The sequence below is a fragment of the Cynoglossus semilaevis genome, chromosome 19 (genome assembly GCF_000523025.1).
Source record: "Cynoglossus semilaevis isolate Cse_v1.0 chromosome 19, Cse_v1.0, whole genome shotgun sequence".
Taxonomy (NCBI): domain Eukaryota; kingdom Metazoa; phylum Chordata; class Actinopteri; order Pleuronectiformes; family Cynoglossidae; genus Cynoglossus; species Cynoglossus semilaevis.
Window position 1 is genome coordinate 5,607,465 of NC_024325.1, and position 27,465 is coordinate 5,634,929.

The window sequence follows — 27,465 nt, forward strand, 5'->3', positions numbered from 1 at the left end:
AATACATTTTAAAAAGTCCAAAGGCAAGATTAAATTGTTATTAACATCTGGTCATGGGCCAGATGTGGGGGTTCATAGTCCTGGGAATGGGCCCTGAGCCAGATGTCTGAGACACCTGCTGAATATGGGGTGTGTATACATGTAATGTTATAAGTGACAAACACTAAATTTTACTGCTATCATTACTTTTAAATATTTAAAAAAATTGTAGTACATGTTTTTGTACAAGTTATTTTTATTTCTTAGCCTTTAAAAAACGCTTTATTTGTTATCTTTTTTTAAAGCTTCTTCAGACTGAGTTTTTCTCGGCACCATTGAGATCACTTAGTTAACATTCCCATCAAATTTATAATTTTGACTTAAGGCTGTTTTGGGACTGTTTTAGCTACAATTTAACTTCAAGTTGGAATAAAACCGTCCTGTGACATTTTGAAGAAAATAAAAAAAGTAGTTACTTTTGGTTCTTGTTTGTAGTAATGAGAGGAGGCGGTGGGGTAAAACACTTAACAATTAATGCCATTAGTGCAAGTTGTAGGTGTTTAAAATAAACCATAATACAGCCAAAGGCTTAAACCTGTAAGAACTAACACTTTGCCAAAACCCTGTAAAAATCTTCATGTATTAGGCCGTGTCATGGTAGTTGTACTGTAACACAGATTCAAGTGTTACTACAACTACATGTGCATATTTATACTTATTTTTTAGCACTGCCACTGAGTACATACAGCTTGACAGAACCAAGCCTTTCCTTTGCAGCGAGGCTAATTATTATATACTGTACAAAAGAAGAAAACAATGTAGAAATAGTTCTTTCACCACAGCTGTACTTCAGTCACAGTTGTTGCTCCCATCATTACAGTGCACTGCTGGCTGCACTCAGCCTCTCCTGCTGCAGGGCTTCCCCATTGACTGCTGTGTTGACAAAACTGCTTCTATTCGCTGAGACGTCTGATTTTGTTGTTTGTTTGGTTTTTTACCTCTTGTGTTCGCCTCATTAGAAGTTGTTTTCTAGTTCTCTGTTGTTGTTTTCCCTTGTTCATCATTCCTCTGTATATGTGGTGCCTCAGCTATTTGCCTCACACACCAGCATAAGGAAAGGAGGTTTTATTTAAAAGCTGCAGTAAACACCAGTGTAAGGCTCAGATGAGTTAAAGCAGCAACACGGCGCTTTACAGGACCACCATATATTATAACGAGAAGGTATAATTAAGAGTTTTAATTACGGTCATTACCACTTACAGTCAGCCTACCTTATACTTGGCACTGCTGACCATGACAGTGCCTTCCCGCAGCCAGCTGACAGAGGGTTTGGGGTTGCCAAAAGCTGTACAGGTCAGTGTGATGCTCCCCGTCTCCTTGGCCTCCACATACAGAGGTGGCGTTTCCTTGAAGGACGGAGGAGCTGAAGGATCAGAGTAGACAGTGGCCGTTAGAGAGAAAGAAATTGAACAAGACTGTAGCAGATTTAGTATTGAACAAGGAAAGTCAATATAAAAAAAGGGCTGATTTGGTTTAAAAGGTGAGATTAAAACATGCTTTTTCTCCAAAATAGGCCAAAGTACATTGAAGTCATCTGCTAACCTGACATTCTGGCTCCTTTTATTAAATAAAGAAATAATAGATTAAGGAATTGGGAAAGATATTTTCAGGTCAAAATTAGGCAACAGGCAGGTTTGTCCAGAGTGGCAAAGAACCTCAGAGACTGAGAGACTGTCCCGTAACAGTGCTTAAGAAACAAATGTATCTGTCAATGCTCAGCTGATGAGAGGAGCTAAAGACAGACAGCTGGGATCCCCAAGATCAATATTTCTGATTGCAGCTCTAACGGTTTAAATCATTTTTACAATAGTCAGTTGTTCGACGTGGAGGAAGAACCATGGTGCCCCACAAGTGGGCAGGTACAGAGAGATAAAACAAAGAGGAAGAACTGTGTGACCACAGATGTGTTACAAATACATACACTTTCTCTGCTCCTTTTTCACTTGATGTTCCAGCAAAGAATAAAATTATATAGGATTTAGCACAAGTTTAATGTCAGATTTTGTGACACTCGACAAACTCCCTTCAGACTCATCTTCAGAAATAGTGTTGCAAATTTACAGTACTCTGTTTTAAGGCACGTTCATTATGTTATTAAGTTGTCGTGAGCCGCTAACACTTTGTTGTTGTGCTTTAGCGCCTGCATGCACATTCAGCAGTAGTTTCTGCCTTAGTCCTTTATGTGTAGTATTTTTATGTCTGTATATTTTAGTACATGTATTTGTTTATTATATTTACTATGAATCAATTAACTCCAGATTAGTAAAAGCCATTTAACTAATATATCTACTACTGAAAAGAAATCTGTTGCATGAAGCGACATTAGGAATAATTCAGTGGATAAGAAGGCAAAACTAAACTGCACAATAAAATTAAAAAGTGCCCTCATTACACTCGCAATCATCAAATCGATGTATTTAGGCAATGTGTCAAAATGACACATTACCTGGATGTCTGTGGATCCAGCCCTGGGCTTGAAATAGAACAAAGCTGTGTACAACAGTTGGTGTTTCACATGATAATGATAGCTTTTAAAAAAATATTTTTATGACATTCCGAGTAATGATGATGTGTTTGCTCTGTTGTTGAAAGCTGAAGGTCAAAACACAACAACATTGCAGAAAACACAGAAACTTTCAGGGTTCTGAGGGACATGTTAATGTCATGATGGTTTGAAAGAACATCAAGAAAAACATGTATGTCCTCAAAATATACCTCTATTATTGCCATTCCGTCCTCCATTCTTTCCAACACAGCTAAGTACATCTGACAAGATTTCAAAGCGAACATTAAAATCCTGTGACAACTCTACTGTTGCAATGCTGTGAGTTTGATATTCTACTGTATGTGGACTCGTAGTACAGCATTCAAGCTATTTCCTGCATGTTTAAATTGATATGTTCACATAATAATATTCAGTGTTGTACCATATCATGCCTTGAAAAATTAATGGGTAGTTGCTTTAACTTAATTGCGTGTGGAAAGTGGAGGCCGGTGGTTACGCATACTTTACTTTTTTGGGTGTATGAGAGAAAAAGAAAAAGTGGGGCTGTTGTGCAACACACCGTCACTGCAGAGTTCTGCAGCAGAATACAGAGACGGTGAGCAGGAAGCCTTGAAGCTATTTTTGGGGTAGTGGTTGAAGACCTTGCATCTTTGACATCAGCTCACACTGCATGGGGGACTGCATAGTGGGGGAGTCTGGGGTAAGACTAGGAGCAAAGGAATAAACTGACTACCCTGAAGCAGAGCCTCCTTAATCTTAACTTTACTTACTGGACATTTTCTGGACTGATTAGCAACAAAGAATTACAAATTTAACACATTGAAGGTGTTTCACCAGTTACAGTTCCTATGACAAAACATCAGGAACCAAGGAAAATAGGACTTCCTATTTACAGAAAAGTTCTATCTGAACATTCATTTACAGATTTAGTTTAAAATAGACTGTCTGTTTCTCACTGGGTTGAAACTTGGTGTGTGGCTTAACCTGACCTAATTTAACGCTATGGCATACTTATATCTCCCATGCACCTACATTATAATAAAGATAATGTGGACCTTTAGGCTTTTTTTCTTGATATAACATTTTTTTTCTAACTGAAGGAAAACCCATGTATTTTTTTTTTCTCTTTTGCTGCTAAAAATGAGTCCATTGTCAATAACTTTTGGTCAATAATGTGTTAATTTTCTTGGATGGAAAATGAATTGTGTTCTTCATGCACCATAGCCCAGTTATTAGCATATAGGCTAATACAAACAGCTAACCACAGCTAAGACAACGGTTCTCCGTGCATCAGGTTGTTTGTTACTTTGTTGGAGGACAAGTCATTGCAATATGTGCTTGGTTGTTGAAAACTGTGTTCAACAACATTCACATGAGCTGTAGTGGCTGAGAGTGAATCAGCTGTCGCCTCAGCAGCTGCAGCAGCTGTTAGCACATAAGCTAAAAATAAAATAATAATAAATAATAATAAATAATAAAATAATAAAAAATAATAAAAAATAAAATCAAAGCATGAATGAAAATGATAAAATCAGAGTTTACTGCCTTCGACGACCTGCCTGTCAACGACCTGTCGACAGAAAACGACAGGTCGTCAAGTCGTGAGCTGACGATCTGTCCAACTAATGCAGCAGTGATGACTGAACTAAATGTTTTCTGTCATATTTTAAATTCCCTTCACCCCACATGCAGCTGAATAACCACTGAGAACAGTTAACATCAACTATGCAGTCAGCTGTTTCTTATAAAATGCCGCTCTATGATTTACAACCTATTAAAATGCTGCGGGTCATTTCCACCGTGGCAAAGAGACAATAAAGGATGGTGGAGGAGCGACAGACATTAAAATCCGAACCATCCTCTGGTCCTCTGGGAGTCAGGAGGCAGAGGAGCAGCAGAGTCAAACAGAACCGGAGCAACGCCAGTGAAACTGAGCTAATGTGCCGTGACCACTGGGAGGACGTGGGGTTTGGAGGTGTGGCTGTTGCCACAGTAACCTGTGTTATTTCATACTGCCTAATTAACAAAGTTGATAAATGCTCAAACTACGTTAGACTGTGATACAGACATTGTGTGGGTTACAGAGACTGGGTCACCTTTGTGACCAACTTTAACTCATATCTTTATGATATAGATTAGAAGCATAACATGAAATGACCAAACCAGATTTCCTAAACCAGAGATCGTTGCATTTGTATTTAACCCAGCTATACTAATGATTTGACTTATTTATCTGTATGAACATCCAATTTATTATTATAATAATATATTACTATGATTTACAGTAGGACAACAGCAAGATGTTCAACATTTCTAGACCAATGAATTGCTGTATGAAAATAATAATATACAATGTAGAATTGATCTGTGATCTGTTAAAGGCTTAAACTTCCACCAGCATTTTAAGTCATTAAAGATGTTTTTCACATTATCCTGCAACCCACTGTAACTAAAGGCCAAGGCGTTAGGGACAAAGGATGGGGTAACTTGAGAAATTAGATTGGCCCTATTTTCATTTTTAAGGACCTTTAACGGATGAGTTTTAACATTTTATTAAATATATCCTTTAGCCTAGTTGTTAAAATTACTACATAGCAAAAAAGATCTTTGCAGTTAACGGTAACATGCCACTGCTAATGACAGTTTTTCACTCTTATTTTGGCCTTTTTTCTGGTAGTATGACAGTCAATTTCAAGTATAAAAATATTTACTACTATTAACAGTATCCACAGTCACACAAGCACACAACCAGCACAGGCATACACCCAGCATGCATTGTAGTACACATACAGTTCTATAAAGGTTTCTTACCATTGACAGTCAGATGCACCCAGCTACCGTTGTGGAAGCTGTCGTAGTGCTGCTCCAGCATCAGCACCTTACACTCATACCAGCCCTGGTCGTCCGAACGCACGTTCTCTATCCGCAGGGAGGACTTGCCGTACAGAGTGGCGCGGCCTGGTGGTGGAGTCAGCAGGACAGGGACGAGGAGGTGAGAAGGACAGAAGGATAGAATTTAATGAAGGGAATGAGGTGGAGAAGGACACAGGTGAGAGGTGAATGAGCAAAGGGTGAAAGATGGGAGAAAAGGAGGTGAATGTAAAGAGAGAAGAAGGAGTGCAGACACAAACATCCAGGGATCAGAGAGAACTGTGGAAACATCACAACCTCCATTTCTGTACTGATGCACTGCAGCGCTACTGAGTGCAACTTCAAATGAGAACATCAAAAACAGACGTATCTGTGCGGTTAAATCTGTCACCTACACCGTACGGTGTATGACATGTCACTGTCTCTCTGTGTGACTTTGGCGATTGTTGAGCTTCACTGAGGCAGAGACAGGTCATCACTTTTACTCCTAGGAGTAAAAAAAAAAGTTGGTCGACACGACAAGATGTCAGCGGTGACTGTTCACAGCAGCACAGTCGCCGTCACCTTTGTCAGCTTTGAAGTTCTGACATAGAGGGAACACAGTCAGAGAGGTGCGCTCTACTGCAGGATCAGAACCTGAAGAATAGAAATTGATTTCAGGGACCCAGGCAATTTGGCAGGTAGATGACAACAGATGGCGATAAGGGCTAAACAAAGTGCTTTGTGGGAACACTGGCTAAATATCAACATTATCAAAGCTTGGCTGCCCCTCATCCACCTCGACCCAGTCCCCCACCCACAGCCCCTCTCTACTTGAGGATTCTGATTAGCCCTTATAAACATACTCTTTATCAGGTAAACATAAACACGTTCACAAACACATCCAGCAGTGATTGGTGTTTGCCTGTGTGCATCCTAGCAATGAAAGACAAATGAAAGCTGAATTAATTTCTCAATGAGATTTGAAATGTGTGAATTGTACAAGTCAGTGATAATGAACTAGTGGCCAAACTATTCAATACTTAAACAATAAATCAATGAATATGTGCAAAATTAGTTAGTGAGCTAGCTAGCTATGCTCCCTTTCTGTTTTATTACAAACTAAATGCAACAGTATGATTAAAGAATCTAAGCCTTGAAGGCCATTGAAAGACACCAAAATGAAGAAAAATGAAGAAAAAAAACCCAATAACAATGTAGTCAGCTTGTAATTTAGCTACGCCACCCTCAGATTCATACAGAACAGATTCACACTGCCCAATGACCTGTTTACAGGCTCGAGTTCTGAAAATTCAACAAAGGTGAAAACAGACATTCTACAGATATTTCTGGAATCAGCTGCTTAATAAAAAGACCTTTATTCTACATTTAGAATCTGGAAAGGCAAACAGGGAAAATGCTGCTATTAATATTCTGTCTACTCTTGATATTTGTAGTTTAAAAACAGTACACACTGCTTTGTCAAAGATAGCAATTAACTGCAGCAGCGGTTTTACTGCCAGATGCTGATCTGACCTTCACGCTCTCATCTCTGAGGTCACATCCTTTTCACTTATTACAGAAAATCCACACTTAGAGAAATAGAAAATGACTGTTGTGATACTTTTGTAACTGGTAATGTGCAACATGTCTGGCTGCGTGATAAGGCAATGAAAATAATTACCGCAATATTATATTTTTAGCAGCAAGACAGATGTTGAGAACCGTGAAGCGTAACTTGGTGTAACAAATAAAACCATTATAAACAGACAACTGACAACAGACAACTCCGGGAGGAGCTCGCAGTAGAGCTGCTGCCGCTTCACATCGAGAGGAGTCCACTGAGGGGGCTTGGGCATTTACATTGTATGCCCATCAGACGCCTCCCTCTGGAGGTGCTCGGGACATGTCCAACTGGGAGGAGACCAAGAGGAAGACCCAGGACACACTGAAGCGACTATGTCACTCGGCTGGCCTGGAAACGCCTCGGGAACCCCCTAGAAGTTGGAAGTGTCTGGGGGGAAGGAAGTCTGGGTGTGCCTGCTCAGACTGTTGCCCCCGCGACCCGGCCTTGCGACCCAGAACCTCAAATTTTGGTGAAAGGCAAGATTTCCTACCAGTCCTTCCTCTGTGTGGTCTGTTTGTAACTTTGTATTAAGAAGAATTAAAGCTGAGGAAGGAGGTTTGTAGAGAGTAAAGCTGTTCCACTGTTCAAATTAAATTACAGACCATCTATTAGCTAATTTTATTTGAACTGCTAGTTAATAACTCTTCAACTTTACTAATGAGGAGGCCTGGTCATTAACTTGGCAGTGCAGAAATGAACACTGGAGAGGATTAATGTAACATGACATAAAGTAACCTTTGATCCTTGAGCGGGGCTGTAAAATGCCTTTCTTTTGAGTCAGTCGTTTGGAAATGAAGCACGGATGATGCCATCATCATGTAATCCAGCTCTGGCTGAGATTTTGCAACCACAGCAAGGAGTGGAAAGCTGACATGTAGTTTTAATCACATGTATGCCCCTAAAAACCAACTTGATTTCACAAACTGTTTCAAATGAAATGTGATCCCAAACTAGGTCACATATTCCTCAGGCAGCTAAAGTAAAACTCGACAGGACTTTGGCTCATAATGCGTCTATTTGTGTCCTGTTTGGACAGTCCACACTGATGCCTTGTCCTAGCGCCCACCGTGTGGTTGTCTGTCACTTAGCTGGACTGTTGGTCCTCCAAACTGGCATTGCATTGATTGAGAGATTGATCATGAGAGGATGCATTGCTTCTGCTGTGAGCTAAAAAAGCTGTGACTGTGATGGTGCATTTCTGAGAGACTACAACGACCCAGTGTAGTACTTTGTACTTTGGCTTTTGTACTATTGTTAGCTCTGTTGGAAACAGTTCTTAGGTTGTGTCACTTTCATTTTACCCTCAATGTTTTTTGCTTCTTTTGCAAGTGTGATAGTTTTTGTAAATCAATTGCCCTGTCTTGGTGCCAGGTGTACAGTTAAGAGATTTCACTTGGTGAAATAATGGAATTCAAAACATACTCTGTAGGACCTAAAAGTACACTTAATTATGTAATCAGCTTTACCAAGTACTTTTATATTGAATCTCCAGTCTTGGCACAGACCCATAAACAAGAGTATGCTAAAATATGGTGTAATTTATTTTAAAGTTCACCTATCATCACGCATACTCATTTTCTTAACAACAAATTCCATTTGTCCAGTCTCCAGTCCAACATGTTTCACTTCCTGTATTCTGCCATTGTATTTCTTATCGCTTCTGTTTGACATAATCTAATGTGAATTACATATGATTGGTCTTCCTCTCTGAGATACAGTACGGGACAATGCCTGGTTTGTGACCAAGCATGAAGGATCTCAGTGCATCTGTGTCTCATGGCTTCAAGCCTTAACCCCTAACATTCAAAAGAGGTCACAAAATAAAGTAATTCTCTATGTATTTCAGAAACTCTGACCCTTGAATGTGACCTTTCCAGTGATGGAATGCTGTGTTCACAGTGGGATGTTGTTGTCCCACTGCATCTGAAGGCGTACTGGCTCACAGTGTCTTCGAGAATCGCTTTCAGGTTCTTTTTTTTTCCCAAACTTTTACACAGAACTAATCTGCAAAGAGATCCTTCTGACATGAGCGTCGCCATAATTATAAGACTCTATAGGCGACTCCATCATGGAAAGAACAGTATGGCTGGCAGGTTTCACCACTGCACAACTGACACTTTTTAATTTCTTTAAACTGCAGTGTGGCGATAGTTATTTATACTGTATTTAAACTTAAGTTGTTGGGGTTTTTTTTTTTACACTGTGCAATACACATTTATTTGAACTACAGCTGTAGTAAAACATTTCTTTAAACCATAGGAATCAAGCCGGAGGAATCCAAAGCAGACAGAAACAGAAAAATCCCTCTTACCTCCAAAACCATTAGGCTGCACATGCAGATAAGCTCAGGGACAGAGGAGCCCTCGCCACCGAAGAAAATGTCACATCATTAAAACTGTCAACATTCATTAGGCGACATATTTATAAGTCTGCATTAGAAAGCAAACACTAATCAGAGATGATACCTTTGAGAAGACGGTGGTGATGAAGATGATGACATTACTCTGCTTTGATTCTTTTGGCAACATATAAGCAAAACGGGAAAACATTCTGTTTCTTTCTTTCTCTGACTGCAAAATAACAGTTGTTGAATTGCCAACAACAACTTTGAAAAGGATTTCACTGTTGTTGATTAATATGTTGTTACAATGCCTGTTTTTAATGTGCAAGGATGTTATGGTTAAAACCCAGTTTGCATTCTGTAAATCACAAACAATATTTTTTTCACTTTAGTTCAGGGAATAGTTATAGTGTTAAGTCAGTCAGTTCATTAGATACAGAGCATCGATCTCTAAGAGCTAAATTCATAATGCACAAAAAAGATGAACGTCTTATTAAACAACAACAATCAGCAGCACAGTGTGTCACATTGAAAATACAGACACAGAACCATTCTAATGGAATTTAATTATCTGGATTTGTTTTGTTTATTTGTCAGAGAAGTAAAGCTTTGCTAATTATTTAGTGAAATAAACTCAGTAATTGATTGCTGCTCATTGTCCTACTGGGAGTGAGATGAACCCACAGTTCTGTGTTGTTGTTATCATCATCATCATCATCATCATCATCACTCAAATGTCCTTTTCTGACCTCTGCCACTTCTTCCTTCTGATTTCCTTACCAGCATATTCTGGGTCCACGTGAGGAGGGTAGAAGCGAAAGTTGATGAAGAAGGGGATGGGCATTCCATACTTGAACCACTCCACCACGTAGGGCTGGCCGTTCAGGGGGTGGGACACGTCGCATCCCAGGATGACGTTCTCTCCTGCACGTGCTGTCACAAACTGGGGCTCCTCTCGCACTCCGTGGGCACCTGCGACGGAGGAGCAGGTGTGTGCAGTCAAAAACAGGCCATCACAATGCTTTATTCACAGTGTTGATTCACAAATATAGTTTACCATAAACTGAGGCCAGCATTTTTTTAAATCATGCAGCACTCACAAATTTTAAAGGCAAAGACCATTTCTTCAGGCTCAAAGAAGGAATGTAACAGAATATATACTGTATATATATATATATTATTCTGTTTGTATGTAGAGTTTAGGTTTTTGTAAATAAAAAAACTAAACTACAAATGTTGGATTTAACTCTTTAGAAGTGACTGAAATATAAAGATCCGTACCAACATACTGAAAGAACGTGAAACAGAAAACAATCAAGTAGGTGAAATAGTAAAAGAAAAGGAATTCCCTGATGAGGTGGAATAGGTGGAATAGTAAAAGAAAAGGAATTCCCTGATCTTAACCTCTTTCCTTTTTTTTCTTTTTTTTTTTTTTTAACGACTGTGTGTCTGAGCCATACACAGGACAGCTACATCGATCTCAGACTAATTACTATGTAGCTTGGCTTTATGAGCGGAAACCTGGTGTAGCAGCCTTTTACCAGTCGATAGAGCTAATCAGATGCACTGACTGCCTACGAGGGAGCCAGGTGGGCACACAAATGACAACTGTGTGTGTGTGTGTGTGTGCAGCTCTTTTCAAATAGTAAAAGTTGTGTGCTGCAGGAATAACTCAATTTCACATGCAATATTCTACTTTTCTGTTGATATTCTGCTTAGAAATACAACAAAAATTGTTGATGTACGAGTTTGCAAACCCGTAGCTTTGTTTAGAATTAAATACAAATCATTGCTTAATAGTAGCCAGTCCAAACCTATAATCGAATAAATTGATTTAGTCCCACAAATTAAGTAGTAGAATGGCTGGAAAGATCTCTGTTCAGCAATTTATTTCCAGGTATTTTTTATTTCTATAGAGCAAAAAGATTTAAATGTTTCCAACTGAAATGTCACTGTTTGTACACAGTTTGTTTTTTTTTTCATGTCAGTTGGATCGCTCTTCTTGTGTTATTCTAATATCCTGTTTAACTTAGTGGCACTGTAGAGGAGGAAATTGACTTGGGGCCATTCATATTCTAAAGGTAGTGTCATATAGTGGATGAATACAATTGATATTTTGCTAGATATGTTTTCATTTTTCTATTTCATATGTGAAAGCCAGTATAATTAAATGAAAAGTCAGCAGCTGTGAGGCGTTTCTTCTGTTACACATATTAATGTGTGACAGGTCATTGACATTAATACTATGTTTAGATTTTTCTCCTTATTTTAGCCTTTATTCTGTATACATTTCCATTTTTATGTTACAAAAAAAATCACACTTTGTAGAACCATAGAAATTTGTAATGAAATATAACTTTCTATTCCTCTATATATTTACTCACAATTGACTGACTCGGTATAAAACCATTACCCATTTAGTTGAATACAACAGGAATTGAAGAAAAACACCAAGATATTCTTCAACACTACTGAGTCTCTTTTTGTTTTTTTTAGTTTGCATTGCCATCTGCTGCCACCTAGTGAAAGAGAAAATAAATAACTGTTTTTCAAAACAAATAAGTATAATGTTATAATTTGATGATCTCTCACCATACACTGGTGTGCTACGGCACAATTGTTGGCAAAGACTGCATTGTGACTGAAATTTAAAGGGTTACACGCAGTATTATTACTATTACATTATGACTTTATATACAGTGTGATTTTAAAACCTAAATAACTGTCTATAGTGTCTGTGGACTATGTCCATAGTGAAACACGCTTTCTGGTATATAATACTGTACAGATGCTCCCTCACACTTGCAAAGAGGAATTTGAAGGGGATAATAAGGTGGGTATGTATATAAAGCCCAAGAAGCCTGAGGAGAAAACCAGAAAAGAAAAGTTTACTTCTAAGAGCAGACAGAGAGTGATTTAGAGCTTTTTGTTACAGAAGCGAGAGTGAGGTACATCGAAACAAATACGAGCAAAGAAAACGATCTGGTCCGTAGCCGTACGTGAAGCGGGAGAAGCAGAGAGAAAAAGAGAGAGGCTGTGCCTATGACAGGAAGCCTGTGGAGTCATCAGCTGCTGTACATGCGTGCACAGCAGCAGAACCAGATAAATGAGCAAGTGTGCTTTTCCCAGTGGTGCACCTCCCGCCCCTTCACACACGCATAAGCTCTACCTCCAGCAACACTACATGTTGATTGGCTACTGGTGACATCATCGCAGATACACACACACACACACATACATATATATATATATATACATGAAAAAAGACACAGCCCCTTTGGAAGGTATGACTTCACTGTTTCTAACTGATGACAGAAAACACAGAGGAAAAACAGATTACAGATTGTCTCTCTCTTTTCTCCATCACACACGCGCACACACACACACACACCACCTACTCCATATGGGTTTACCTCATTGACAATCTAACACCCTGGGGATGGAAGAACCACTGAGGATGTGAGGATGCAAGGACAGGCTTATGCACAAACACACACACAAACCTGCATGTACATACATGTAGTCCCACAGACTGACATATCAAGTAACTTTGTTAGTTTACAATGCAGTGAGTCAATTCTTCTCCATTTGGTTTTTCATTGGGTCCCAGAGGTTACACTGTGCTGTGGCTGTGCAATGACATCACAATAATAATAATAATAATGCACCTTTAAAAAACAATTATCAAGACATTTTAGGTCATTTTGGCTTGAATCGTGTTTAGGATGCTTTCAAGTATTCACACCATATAATTTAAGAATTTTAAAGATGTTCACTCTTTGCATCAGCTCATCCATGCTCTGGATCTCTTTCAGGGACTTGATGGTATTGGCCATGGGACAGTGATGGAGCAGAAAGGCATACAGTATATCACGGTGACGGCAGAGACATAAAAGCTAAGGCTGGATGCTTTGAGAAGCTCTCAGGAAGAATGATGAGCTTTGGTTTATTCAAGTAGATCACTGGATAAACCAGACGGGGCTGTTCAGAGGTAATGACAGCAGTAACACATTTATATATTTTTTTTCAATCCTGAAGTATTCAAGTATAATTGTGGTAATCCTGGCCTTTTTCCCACTTATTTATTGTTTGTTTGCTTTCCTGAAGAACAGAACGTGGTGTTCTTGTTCTGTTTCTCCATGTTCTCGTTCAATGTTTTCAATAATCCGGAGTGATTTTTTAATGACCTCTTCCTCTCTTTTCTTATGGGTGTTACAATTTATTTTTTTTTGGTTATCAATTGTTTACCCCTCAAAAAAAGAAGTCTGTGTTGAAAGTTAAACAGATTGTTGTGGTTCTTTGCTTCCATCTGTTTTGTTTAAAGTAGAAAAATAGAAATTCAACCAGTGTTCAATGGAAAACTTTGGCATTCTAATAGATGGGGTTTTTTCCTTCCAATATAAAGTGCACGGAGGCATTCAGGCAGCTAAGTGTCAGTCAAAAATAAAAAAAGATGAGATTTTACATCAATTATTGACCATTATCACAAGGTCTATGCATTATCATGAAGCCATTCATGGCTGCACCTCAACTAAATCTTCATCCACGTTACACTGATGTTGAACTCCAGTTGTGGAGATAATCAATAAAATGTCAGGTCGTGGAAATGAATGGTGGTGATCACGTGACAAGCTTTGATTAAGAAGAGTTGTATTATAGGGGACAAAAGACAGTGATGACAAAGTCAGTGACCTGATCTGACATTTGTAATATGGATTTTGTCATCTGGCTATTTACCACATCAATAAGTAGACTGGTCATACTCTCAGGCAGTTGTAGGACAATTAAAGAAACCATTTGAGCCATTTGTCATTCTGTGCTAAAGTCATGACATCACGACATCACATCATGTGGTTACTATCTTGATGTTCTTGACAATGGCAGATTCCTTCTATGGGGCTGTGTCGTATTTTCAGCTACTCTGCAACTTCAAATCAACTTCAAACTTACAGTAACCTACCATACAACTTTCTCTGAACAACTAAAAAGTAGGTTACTCAATAAATGAATGAAAACTTTTTTATGGGGGGGGGATTAGCTGTCACCAAGTCATCATGGCCAGACTTTTTCAATTTCACTGTAAAAAGATTTAATTTCTATTTTATTTAATTCCCTTCCCCCGATCCCTATTTAGCCTCAATTCTCTGTCCTGCTTCCTGGTCTGCTGACTAGTTAGTGCATCAGCTTTAAACTTCCACATGCAACATCAGTCTCCGTCCTTATCACACGCAGAATTTGTTAAATCTACTCCAAAGATTTGACATACTGGATATACAGAGCAAAATGAATGGGATTAAACCAGCCATCTTCAATGGGTTGTTATTGCAGCTGAACCTGGGGGAGAGACATATGGAAGCAATCACACTTGTATAAATTAATATATAATCAGATACAACACGTACTATTCTTAGTCCTGGTACATAGGTAGGTTCCGTTTTTTTCTTCTCACAGTGACTGTCAACAGCATAGCAGCAACAGCACGTGAAGCAACAACTAAATAAAACCGAATGTTCCGTGTTTAAACTAACAGCAGACTCTGATGAACATATTTTTAACCGTAACTTGTGAGATGACGGCGTACACCAAAAATATCTCCCTTTTTCACCTAAACAAGCAGCATGAAAATAGCTTCTTTAACAAAAGACAATAACAGATTGAACCTATAAAGAGACTTTTCTGCTGTGTGTGGGATCAAAGGGAACTACACTACACTTTTAGATCAATATGCAAAATGTGCAAAGCAAGCAGCATATAATATATTCACTGTGCAAAAGTCTCTTCACGGCAGTAGAAACCCATTCGGATCACTGCAGTGTCTAAGAACACCCCGGACGGTCGTGTGTTTAAAGAAACTTTCTTTCAATGGGCAGCATCAACAATGTTGTTTTTTGGGGGAGGGGGGCAGGAGGGGAGCGGGCTTTCAAACACATTAGTTTTAATGGTGAGATTCCTGGATCCACAAAGGTGACTTAAAATGCAGAGCCAGGGGCTGAGGGACTTGACCTAATTCTGGTTTCTACACTGAAGTATGAAGAAAATTTCAGCTTCATAGAGAGAACTAAACTCAGCTTTGGACTTTGGAAAAAATAAAGAAAACAACTGTGGTGCAAGTCTTCACACTACGTCTGGGTAAATTCTGGCAGACACAGGCGTGTTAGACTGACACTCCATTGGAGGAGCATGGCCATGTGTGACCTCTGGTCACTAACATCCTCACAGTAACCACACCTTTATGCTAAAGGTAAATCAACTATAAAAATATTCCTGGACACACCAATGCTATTTCTCCAAATACACGCTATATTTACAACTATTAACCTCTTGTCAAAATACAGGTATTATCAGAGATTTAATGCACTCTTTTCTAGAATTTCTTTTGCATCCATCTCTGATTCTTTGCCTCATCCAAAGACTGAGGACGTTTTTTGAACTGATCTTTCCATTTTGGGGGGCAGAAGAATACTAATCAGAATGAAATGGACCTAGGTTATAACTTTGAAAAGCTTAATTAGAGCTCAGTGCCTTTCAAAAGATATGTCACTTACCAAAGCCCTCAGCGGTTGAGTCATTTTTTTAATTTTTGGTTGTCATATATACATACTTACATAATGCCAATTTTCATTTAAGACATTTGAATATAACAAAATAACAGCCCAAACAAGCACTGTTTTATCACATTGAAATCAGAGCAACAAAAACTACTCAAATTGGGCTAGTTGAATATTCATTAAGCCTTAGATGATCTGTTTTTTAATTAGTATTTTATAATAGTAATAATGAATAATATAATAAGTTGCACAAATGAGAGCTAAAAATGAGAACATGCAATCACAATAGCAGGAATCACAACAGAAAAGAAAGCAATAAAAACTCCACTGTGAGCACTTCACTGTTTGGTGCATCTCAAAAGTTTGGTTTTTTTTACGTCATTACGTAACCGCTAACCCAGCTTTGACAGATTTTACTTTGCCGACCATCTGCCGTCCTGCAGTTTCATTAAAAACCTCTGGCTGTTTTTGGCTCCTTACATCTGCTTTGATTAAATCCACCAAAAGGATTCAAACGTACCGCAGGTCCTAGTGAGAGCTATTTACCATAAACTAGGTCGAATGTCAGCAGATTCAGTGTCAGGCAATGGCAGAGTTCTATACATTTGGTATGTTACTTTAAATAGTACATTAATGTATTTACATATATCCATACATTTATATGCATTTTTCGTCTACAATACAACTTAGTTTAACATATGTTGCCTTCCAGCAGATAATGTTTCTCCAAACTCATGCCATTACTAACACAGATCTGCTGAAAAACAATTCACTTATTTACAGTACCTTTGTGACATGACTATTTTGAGTATTTGGTGGCATTGTATATTTAGTAGTTATACTTGTTTTTATTATTGATTACAACTGCTAACCACAGTTGTCACGTGCCGTCATCTGTGCCGTTTACCTCGAACGTTTACATCAAACTGTTTTGTTTTTTGGGTTTTTTTTTTTTTGTTGAACTGTCAGGAAGGAATCATCCATCAAGGACTTCCATCAAGAAAATGCCCAAAACTTAACCAATTTGTCTATTGCACTTATTATGTCCGTCGTCCCTGTAGGCAGCCATATCTTCAGAATGTGTCTGGGGTTGAAGTATCAGGGTTGGAGAGCCAAACCAAGATTAAGAGATGAATTTAAACTGGCTCAGGCGCGGCTATAGTGGAGGAATCATATGACTTTATCCAATGAATGTTTAATGGGCCTGGAGAAGTCGGTGTCTAGAACGCTGACTGTGCTGCATGAGTAGCCAGGCTGTAAAATGAGACAGACAGGAAGCCAGTCACCTCAGGATAGCTGGTCAGAGGAGGAGGGATCATGATGGAGTACAATACTCCAGAGTACACAGTGTGTACAAGAGCCGTTAGCCTCACAGTAAAGCTAAACCATTCCAATGAACAGGCTGAAACAACCAAGATGGTTTTTTTCCTGTGGTCAGAATGTCACACACAGATGTAGACCAGGTAGATACAATATGAATCTATACGACAGCTGTTTGCTTTTACATAGTTGCTAAGGGGTTGATGTCGCCAACCTGCACTAAAAGCAACTAGATTCTAACCCCTAATGTAGAAATACATTCATTTCTATTCATTCAGTAAACATTAATTCAAGATTTGATTTCACCGTTTAAGGAAAAACATAAAAAAATAAACTCATTTCACAGGGTGGACACTTGTCCACATGGTAAACCAACAGATCCACTCCTGTCCACAGACCACCATGTTAACCACTGTGGTCTAACATGAGGCTCCTGTCACAGTGTCAGGAGACTTTGCCGTGTAATTTGTCATTTGATATTACTCCTACATGGAATCACGTTTCAACAGCGTGTAGATAAAAAATAGAAATTGCCTATTGCCGTATTATATGTTTTATTATTTAGCAGCCCCACATGTGAGCTTCTGTTATACACTTCTGATTACAAAGAAGTCTTTGAACTCTGAGTTTGATATGACCAGACACTGACATGGCATATTGTACAAAGCATTACCAGTCATGAAGTATAACTGTTCTCACTCTTTATGCGGCGACAAAATTTAACAAAGCATTACCAGTCATGAAGTATAATAAATATCAACTTGTTCATCACACAGAGGTCAGTAAGAACGGTGGGCTAATAAACATGATAGCCAGAGGGCAAAATAAGACAAGAATAATTTGTCTTTTACACATCTGTAAATCAACATGTGAAGAACGAAAGTAAAACATAAGTTCCAGTGTCAGTCCTTTATAAGACCATGTATAAAGACAAAAAACATTTACACTCACATTCAGACTTGGTGTCAATTAAGAGGATCAAATTAACTTAATTATGTGTGTTAATTGACAGTGGCAGGAGAAACTGACACAATAACTCGCTAAACAGGAAAACATATATTAAAAAACAAGAAAGAAACAAGTTTCTACCAGAATGCAACTTTCTGAAATTTTGAAAACCACAATACTGCTTTGGTTGGTGGAAGAAAAAATAAAACTGAACCTTTACAGGAAGCAAAGCTGCACTTGATGAGGAATATAGCAGCAGCCACTGTGGATTCAGGGAGCTGCTGCAAATGTGTAGAAAAGAAGAGTTCCTACTCCTAATTTTTTTTTTTTTTAAAGACTCAAGAGATCCTGTGTTCATTCATTCTGAGGTACACCTGTGGATTTGAACCTTTTTATCTACTAGCATTCTGCTCCCTTCTCAGGTGATGAATGACTCCAGTGAATAATACAGGGAGGCAACAAAAGAGCGAATGAAAAGTCATTAACAGAAAACACCGTTCTTGAGTTACTGCATCTTGCATTATTTATGGTTCCTATTCTGCTATGGGTAAGTCAGTTAAAAGACCGGGATAAAAAATTGACTTGTCAAAAATGTCAACAGTCTCCCAAACACGCACCATGTTGTAAACAACAGTGATCCATGTCAATAAAATACTTCATCAAGCCAAAACCTTTGGCCAAAACCTTCACAAAAACACAATTAAGTGTAGCCAACAGACGTGTTCATTCAGTCACACGACTGCTGTCAACTAGGTGGCCCAAATACTGGGCTGATTGACATCTAAAAGGTTGGTGGCTTGATTTAAGTGTGTCATAAGCCCTAGGCAACATGGGTGCTATCATAGTAACATAGTATCAAGTCATTCCTCAGTCCATGTAGTTTCAGATTTCTTTAAGTAGCAGCAGTGGGTCATTCCAGCCTCCCCTCAGCCTCCATAGTCCCGCTTCCCTCACCTCTGCTGCTCCTGTCGATTATGGTTGCCAAACTAACTTTTCTACAGCTGTATACTATGTTAGCTGCACATCTGTAACCACATCACCACCAAATGTTGTTTTCAACAATGGTAGCTGAAGAGTACAGCAACTACAACATGTTAACCTTTTGGGCAGTAATGGTACCATATGTTGTGTATTAAAAATACGAGAACTGTCCAGAGTGCTGTTGAGACACTTCCTGATGCTAAATGTACGGTAACACTAACCATTATTGTGCGTTTGCACCATTTCTAGAGCAGCAGGGGCAATAACAAGGTGTGGCTGTTAAATGTACGGAGTGGCAACCCTGTTAGGTCAAGAGAGTAAATTACACTGTAAATGGACCACAGACCATTTACTTTGACTGAACACCTCAGAGTTTCAACTGCCTCAATAAACTCTAAGGGTCTCAAAGGAACCTTTTTTAAAAGTCTTCTGTAGAGTGAAGACATTTTAAACATTGTCTAATTCATGGATATGAAACAGACTTGTAGCCATAGAGAATCTCTATGGTCATCCAGCAAAGATGCTAAAAAGAACCCACAGCAGAAACCTCAAAATACATAAACTGATACAAGAACATATGGTGAAAAAATAAATTGTAAAAGACGCCCTCTTCGTGTGTTACGGTAGACGTGTTTCATTTTTTACAGATTAGCTTTCACTTTGGGAATGTGGGGATAGAAGTATCCCTGGGTAACTTGACTGCAAAATGACAGGAACAGACTGTTCTGTACTTTCACATTAGAGAGGATCATGCAGATTTGAATATTGTCACATTCTAATGAGATGGAGCTTGTTGGGAGCTTACAAGTGTTCAGACCGACCCTGTTGTGTATTTCTGAAAAGTAAGAAAAATGTACTTGTGCAGCTTCACTTTAGAAAATTAATCACGTTCAGTTTTGGTTTGCTTTTCAAAAGTGTTATTTGTCCAAATGCTTGGTGCAGAATAGTTGATTTTTCAAGGTTGTTAAAATGACATTCAATACTTTGGAAACACCGTGGCGTGGATTCCTACAAAGAAGCCTAACAGCAAAATACCCTGTAAACAGTAGTTTAACTTTTTCATAAAATGATTCTGATTGTTTAAGAGTGACTAGGTTCTGAAAGTGAAAGAAAGTGTCCTTTAACTTTTAATTATATAACATTATAACAATTTGTCACAATACCAGGATTTCAATAGTTGATACCAATACCTGTGAATTTTTGTGAATCCTTAACACTGTCATTCTATCATTTAGGTGTAAATTTATCTGACCAATCGTTAAGATACCAGACAAACATAGTTATACGACTGCTACAAAACAAAATATATAAAAATTACTCTATGTGTTTTTAAGCAACACTACTTAACTACTAACTACTACATAAAAAATGTAGGACTGACTAAAGAAGGGCAGTGATCAGCAGCAGATCAATAAAGGTATTAATGAAACAATCACAGCGGGGCCAACACACAGGTTATTCTGAGGGAAAAAGCTGAACACCCATGATTTAGATCCGTGCTGTTAATAAGACTAGAGTCTCCCTTTTCTTGGTCAGCAGCTTTGTTTTTGCCAGGCAGCCACCCACTTTCAGAGAGCACTCATTACAAGATCGTACTGTTGGGATCATCAAAAAAAAAAAAAGATGCAAGGAAAGTTTCTGGGAATAGAATTAATTAGACAGCAGTGCTCCTTGGCAGCTTCATTTACACACACAGTTCACCCAAAAATACACACGCTCTGACTCGAGCGTCGACAGCATGGAATCACACAAGTGCACCATAGAGCTCCATATTAATCTAATCTTCAGTGGCGTCAACAGCATGGAATCACACAAGTAGAAAAGTTTCCTGGAGCCCCAGAGCTCCATATTAATCTAATCTTCAGTCAGACAGGAAAGCTTAGTGGTGTGTGTGTGTTATAGAATCTGACTGTACTGACTGAGCAGAAACACAGAAATATATCAATGCACTGTATCAAGAAACACTTGAAAGTAAGAATTCAGATCTTATGTAATCACTCACCTGAAAGTTTAAGGAAGAATAAACTTTTGAAAAAAATGTCTCCAGCCCTACTTGCCTAGACCTGAAGTTAGACAGAGTTAGATAAATTAACAACTGAGGACTTACTGTATGAAGCAAACACAGTTTGTGTTTAGAGAGAGAGTCCATAAGACGTGGCCACCAGTAGCACATTCATTCAGTTTTGCTAATACAATGAATAATTAATGTGGATCAGGTCTGATATTACATTCAAATGCATTCAAATGCCTCTATATTCTCTATATGAACCAACACAGATAACAGTATCAGGTCTGATATTACATTCAAATGCCTCTATATTCTCTATATTTAATTAAAATCATTTTTTCATTCAAGTTGTTATTTTACAAATAATATCCATAGGTTTGTATTCATTCTTATGGATTCCTATTAATGTGGCAACTCAAGTGGTGTTTATACTGTGCTGTACCTGAAGTCCTGCAGATCCTTGTTGGCCTTTAAGTGACTGAAGCACACATTGACTAATTCATCAATGACCTGGCTACATTTACACATCATATCTGCACTGCTGCGTGTTGTGTTTGAATGCAGGTCTGATGAACAGACGTTCTGCTGTTGCTGAAAATGGTTCAATGGATATTGGCACATATGTGAAACTATGCACCGATCCAATACTACATTTTAAAGTATGCATCTACACCCAGATAATGTTAATACTACACTAGCATTATTTTTATACAGTCATTTCATCCTATCCCACTCAAGAACTGCAGTTATAGCAACTGATGCAACTCCACTTTGTCGTGTCAGTTCAGCTGAGCAGCTGCTACACATTCATACACACACACACACACACACACACACAAATGCAATCCTTTTGTTCAGTACCTGTAGCTGTGTAAAAGAAGATCTTTGTCAAAGCTCGGTTATGACACCCTAGTACACAGTGAAGCGTCTCTCGTGCCGGGATGCTGACATGGCTGTCAGCATCGGACACCGGAGCTGAGAGTCAGTGCAGGTGCCAACACCGTCATGTCTTACTGCTCTGTCTGAGGCTGTCTTCCATTGTTCTGCCCTCTGCTTTCATCACATGTTAACTACACTTCTGCTTAGAAGATTTTTTTTTTTTTTAAATTTTGGTGAAGCCCTTGGTCTGAACATTATGAATCAGTCTGCCCTGAGCTCGCCAAAGTTAGTTTGGGGGGAGCCTGACCTGAAAATGAAGAAGTGCAATTAATAATATGAAGATGTATGTAGACATACATACATATATACAGTCCATATATACATGAACACATGTATAAACATATGTAATAAAATATGTATACACATATGTATATAGATATACAAATGTATATGCACATATGTAGAAAAGTATATATGCATATATATATATACATAGATAAACACATAAATTAATCAGCCTTCAACATGCATCTAACTGTGGAAGAAGAACCAGGTTTGTCAACAAGCTGTTAGCTGAATGGCTCAAACTTCACCACTGTGAACACTTACAACAGAGTTGGAGTTGGTCCAGTTGATTTTTCTTTTTTTTTTTAATATTGTTTTACAATCCATTTCAGACATATTAATCAAGAAGACCAGCCAGACGTACATCCGTGTTCGACCAAAAACAAGTTACATATGAATGGAGCCGGAGACCATAAGTGTTTCTTCCCATCATATGATTTTCAGTCCAACACTGCAGTCAGCACCATTATTTGGCGCCTGCTGAGCAGTTTCCAGTCAGCCTGAACTCTCTAAAGATGACATTCAAGAGGCTGCCAAACACCTCCTTGTTGCATTTTTCACTTGATCTGATTTCCAGCCCAATTGAAATTTGATCAGAGTCTTGAGTCTCCGACACAGACATCTTAGCCCAACGGAAGTAATGATTTGGTGATAACAGCTGAAACCCAAACAGACATGCCACAATGGTACCAAAGAATGAAAAGAAAGAAAATAATAGTTACAGAGCTGAAACGAGCTGCAGAGACTGAATCAGTTTCTTCTGATATCAGATCATTTCCAGTGTTTTCCCAGAAGCCCTGTGTAAAGACAGCAGGGGGCTCTGTACAGTTCTTATGTACAAGGTCAGGTCAATGTTCTGAAGATATTCCACTTCCACACGTCTTGATAAGACTTGATAATTAAGGCATGTTCAGACACGTCTAAAACAGCTTCAAGAGGTGTGATCATCATGTCTTCGTCAAGCTCTACACTTGCATTTGGAGCAAGCATCAGAAATTTGATTTGTTGTGACCTGGTGCTGGAAAGATCTCAGAGAAATTCTACGAAGAAGAAATTCTCCAGTGGAAGTCCTCAGACCTAAGTAAAGGCTATTTGGAGGAAAAAAAGCTTTATTTTCTTCATACTGTAAACATTACCAAAACCTGTACTGTAAAACCTCAAACTTCTTGTCATACCTCCTTTAGACAGTTTAGCCATGGATGATTTATAGTTATCTCGCAGCAAGGTCGTAATTAGTGCGATTCATTCTATGGCAGACGGCAGTTTCTTTGGTAAATGCTCACCTCCGGGTTAAAGCGACACTGGTCCCAGAGGGATTGGCTGTGTGTTGACATGTGTATGTATATGTTGTGTGTGCACACATGTGAATGGGTAACAAGTGTGTCTGCATATGGCAACAGACGGTTGCCGTGGAAGGCGCCCTGAGCTTCCACTAGCACAACCCACTGTGCTCCCGCTCCTCTGCTACCCAGTCATGCTGGAGGCGGGTTCATCCAAGAGGGTGGAAAAGGAAGTCGACAGGACAGACTGGGAAAGGAGAGATGAGGGTTCATCAGGACTTGACTTGGATCGAAAAAGAAACGGGGAACGGGACACGAGGGAGAGCCGAAGAGAGAGATCAGAAGAAAGAAAAAAATAGGCAGTCTGGACCGGAGTCGTCACTGCTAAGATTTAAGACATTTGTCAGCTGCTAGTTTGAGACGGCAGCACTCAGGCAGAAGGATGTCCTGTCTCAGGACTTCTCAAGTCCTAAGACAGGACATCCTTCAGTGCCAGTCCAAGTAACTACGAGCCGAGACACGAAGCAAAATTCACCAGTATTAACAATTACAATTACTGTGTGTCGGTGGAGGGCAAAAAAAATTCTGCACCGCCACACAGAAGCACTTGATAGTTTTCTAAACCAGTAGAGACAAAGCTCAGAGGGGACACTGTTCCAGATACAGCTCAGCTCTCTTCTCAGCAGAAACATCATTGTTCATTACTCTCACCACACCATCCTGCATGTAATTACTGTACATGAGAAAAGCACCCACGACTACAGAGGTCAAGCTGCATTACAGGTATATTTTATCTAGCCTTAAAATGCTTTGTCTCTACTCTAAGAAAAAGAAAGAAACAAAGTGAAACAAATGGACAGATAAATGTCTACTTTTAAAATATATGTCAAAACTGTCAAAATAAAATGCACCTATAAAGACCTTAAAAATAGCTTTTTTTGATATTTTGGAAATACATTGCTCTATTTTTGCCTTAATTTAAATAAATTACTTCTAAACCACTACTAATTTAATAAATATTAATTTATTTTTGATAAATTAGATAGCTTTTTGGCCTTTAGAAATATTATTTTAATCTAATTAAAAAACTAAATGCTGTGCTGTTATTGAAAAGTGAAAATAAAATGGTAAGACGGGGGCATCCTGGTACTTCACTCATACAATTTAAAAACGATATCTGCAGCAATGTTGTACCTAAATGATTCAGAAAACTGGGAAAAAGAGAGCCAATGCTGCTGAATGTGCTTTTTTTTTTTTTTTTGCTGTGAGGCAACACAGTTAAACAGTGAGTGCACAGAAACTTTATTTTTCAAAGTTGAGATGATCTTCAGTTCAGCACATAATGTCCAATGAACATCCATATGCCAAAGATGGTATGCAGAAAAAGACAATTTGCTTTCATAAAAAACAAATACTGTGGGTATATGAATATATATAGCAGGACAACTGCAATTAAACTTACAAGTCTGCAACAAGTAAATTCCCAAACTAAAACTTCATTATAAAGATAACATATTTTATGGTGAGGGCAACTTCTTGTACTTGTCATGTACTATCATTTTACCATTAACAAAGCAATTCACAAAATGACAGTCTAGTCTTATTATTACTATTACAGTTGACATTTTCTTGAAATGGAGTTTATAATCAGCCATATTATCACTGCCTTTTCTGCTAACCTCTGCACATGAAGGTCAGAAGACAGAAACACTTGGGTTCTGATTCCATCCAGTCACAAAGATCAGTGTCTGGTAAAATAGCTCCAAGCTTACACGGACAAAGTGGCACCATCACACTTGTCTGATGAAAAGACCAGGAAAATCAGGTCTACTTTCCCTCACATGTACCTTATAACAGAGCCGGCTTATGAACTGCTCCCTCTAGCGGATAGAGCTGCTGTGAGCACAGCTTCAGCACGGACAGCTCCACAGGAAGAGGTTAATTTTAATGACATCTACACCAACGCACCACCACACTCAATCACATCTGCCCCTCACATTTTACCCAAGGCTGACGGCCGGCGTAAGGCTCAGTGATAGCGGCCGCCGCAGTCCAAATCCTCAGCTGTTCACCACCACCACCACCACCTCCTCCTCCTCCTTCCTTCCACATCCACCATCACCGCAAAATGTCCTGGAGCTCCAGGACAGCAGACTCACATCCTGTGGAGCCGGTAATGTGAACCTGACACAGCCTTAAATCTGACAGTGGAGCCTTTTAAAACGGTCCTGATCTCCATTATCTACCGCACACTGGAAACAACCAGCTCAGCTTGTTTTTAAACATTTTAACAGCAGCTCCCAACATCATGACTGACTTCTTTCCTGCAGCCTGTTAAAGCTCAGCGGAGCGTTGATGTCATCATCAGCCGGGCCGGCTCCACTCAGGTGCGGTGATTAACACATACACACTCACATATACACACACATGAACTTCACCACGCAAAGCCGGGCGTTATTTTTAAACACCGCAGCGACATATTCAAAGTAAAGCAAAGACATGCAAAGAAAATGTTTTAAAATTATTGTCGATAAAAATTCAGGAAAGGAAAGTTGAGCAAAAGGCGCCTGAGGATAGAGACACTGCACTTCGACTCACCTTGAGCGGCCGTTCCTCGGCTGCTGAATACACTTGCTATCAAAGTGGCCACATACCAAATCATAGTACTATCGCCGACCAGAGATAAACCTCATCATATCTCAAAGTGCCCCTTTCGGTCAAGCTCTCATCGCCGAGTGGCCCGAGGACAAGCGGAAGCGGCCCGAACTCCTGTTCTCTTCCTAACCGAGCCCTGGATACTTTTCCATCGGCGCTTTCCCCTCTCTCTTCCCCTCTCCTCCGCTCTCCACTCGCATCCTGAGACGGATCACCTGCGCCAATGGGACGAGAGCAGACGCCGCTGTGAAACCAAGTGCCAGCCTTTACAGGACCGCAGCTCCCGCCTCTGCACGACTCTCATTGGTGAAGGTAAGAAAATTGCCGCCGTTGATTCGATAACTATGCTATCATTTACCCGGCGACGATGATGCATTTAAGCCATGCGGTAATGTTCGGAAATTTTAGAATTACCCACTTCTGAGCCTGGGATTCCCTCTGGTGAGAATCTGCAGATTTTAAAACGAAATATAAGAAATTAGACAAACCATTGGTTTGAAACAAATAACATTTACAATTATGAGATCAAAGATTATAAACTTTGACTGTGTATGAAATGTACAGTTTTTAAAATTGTACCACTATAACAGTTAAATTAGGACATATGTTATCTTATTAAATAATTAAATAATTTTTATTTAACCGTTTTCTTTTCATTTGCGTTTATATTTTTTATTTTTGGTTTTGATCAATTGATTAATTGTTTAATAAAACCTCATTTAAGAATGTTGTTGGTGTGCAGCAAATTTTTATTGTTAAATAAATTGTTTTAAATTGTGTGTGCGTGCGTGTGTTATTGTTAAGTCTAAAACTGCGTCAAATATCTAACAAATTATATCATTAGGCATAATGAACTAAATCAATAAAAACATTTTTATGTGTTTAATTGGTCGGATGACGCAATACATTGTTGCCAATTATTGTGTAAGTCTCAAAATATGAAATAGGTTGAAACTTAAAAAATATGAAACTTATTTAACAAACAGAAAATCCCTATAAGTAATAGGTTTCCTCAGAGTACATGAACGCATCACTGGGGGCACCGTTTCAAGGTGGGTTGGAGTGTGAGACCGTAGCGGAGCTGCAGTATCATCCTGCGCAATGAGACGAGAGGAATCCTCCAGCATCACAGTGTCGC

The 27,465-nt window shown here is 39.0% G+C and overlaps 1 protein-coding gene across 1 annotated transcript in view; it reads right to left on the bottom strand.

The window, feature by feature from the left end:
* igsf9bb (immunoglobulin superfamily, member 9Bb) overlaps positions 1 to 26,677 on the bottom strand; it is a 56,268-nt gene extending 29,591 nt beyond the window's left edge. The window contains exons 1-4 of the mRNA XM_008332483.3: positions 26,271 to 26,677; positions 10,144 to 10,335; positions 5,357 to 5,503; positions 1,251 to 1,402 (exon numbers count right to left, since the gene is read on the bottom strand). Coding sequence (XP_008330705.1) covers positions 1,251 to 1,402; positions 5,357 to 5,503; positions 10,144 to 10,335; positions 26,271 to 26,334 — 555 coding nt within the window. The 5' untranslated portion in view covers positions 26,335 to 26,677. The remainder of the gene's footprint in view (positions 1 to 1,250; positions 1,403 to 5,356; positions 5,504 to 10,143; positions 10,336 to 26,270) is intronic.
* Between the last annotated feature and the right edge of the window lie 788 nt (positions 26,678 to 27,465).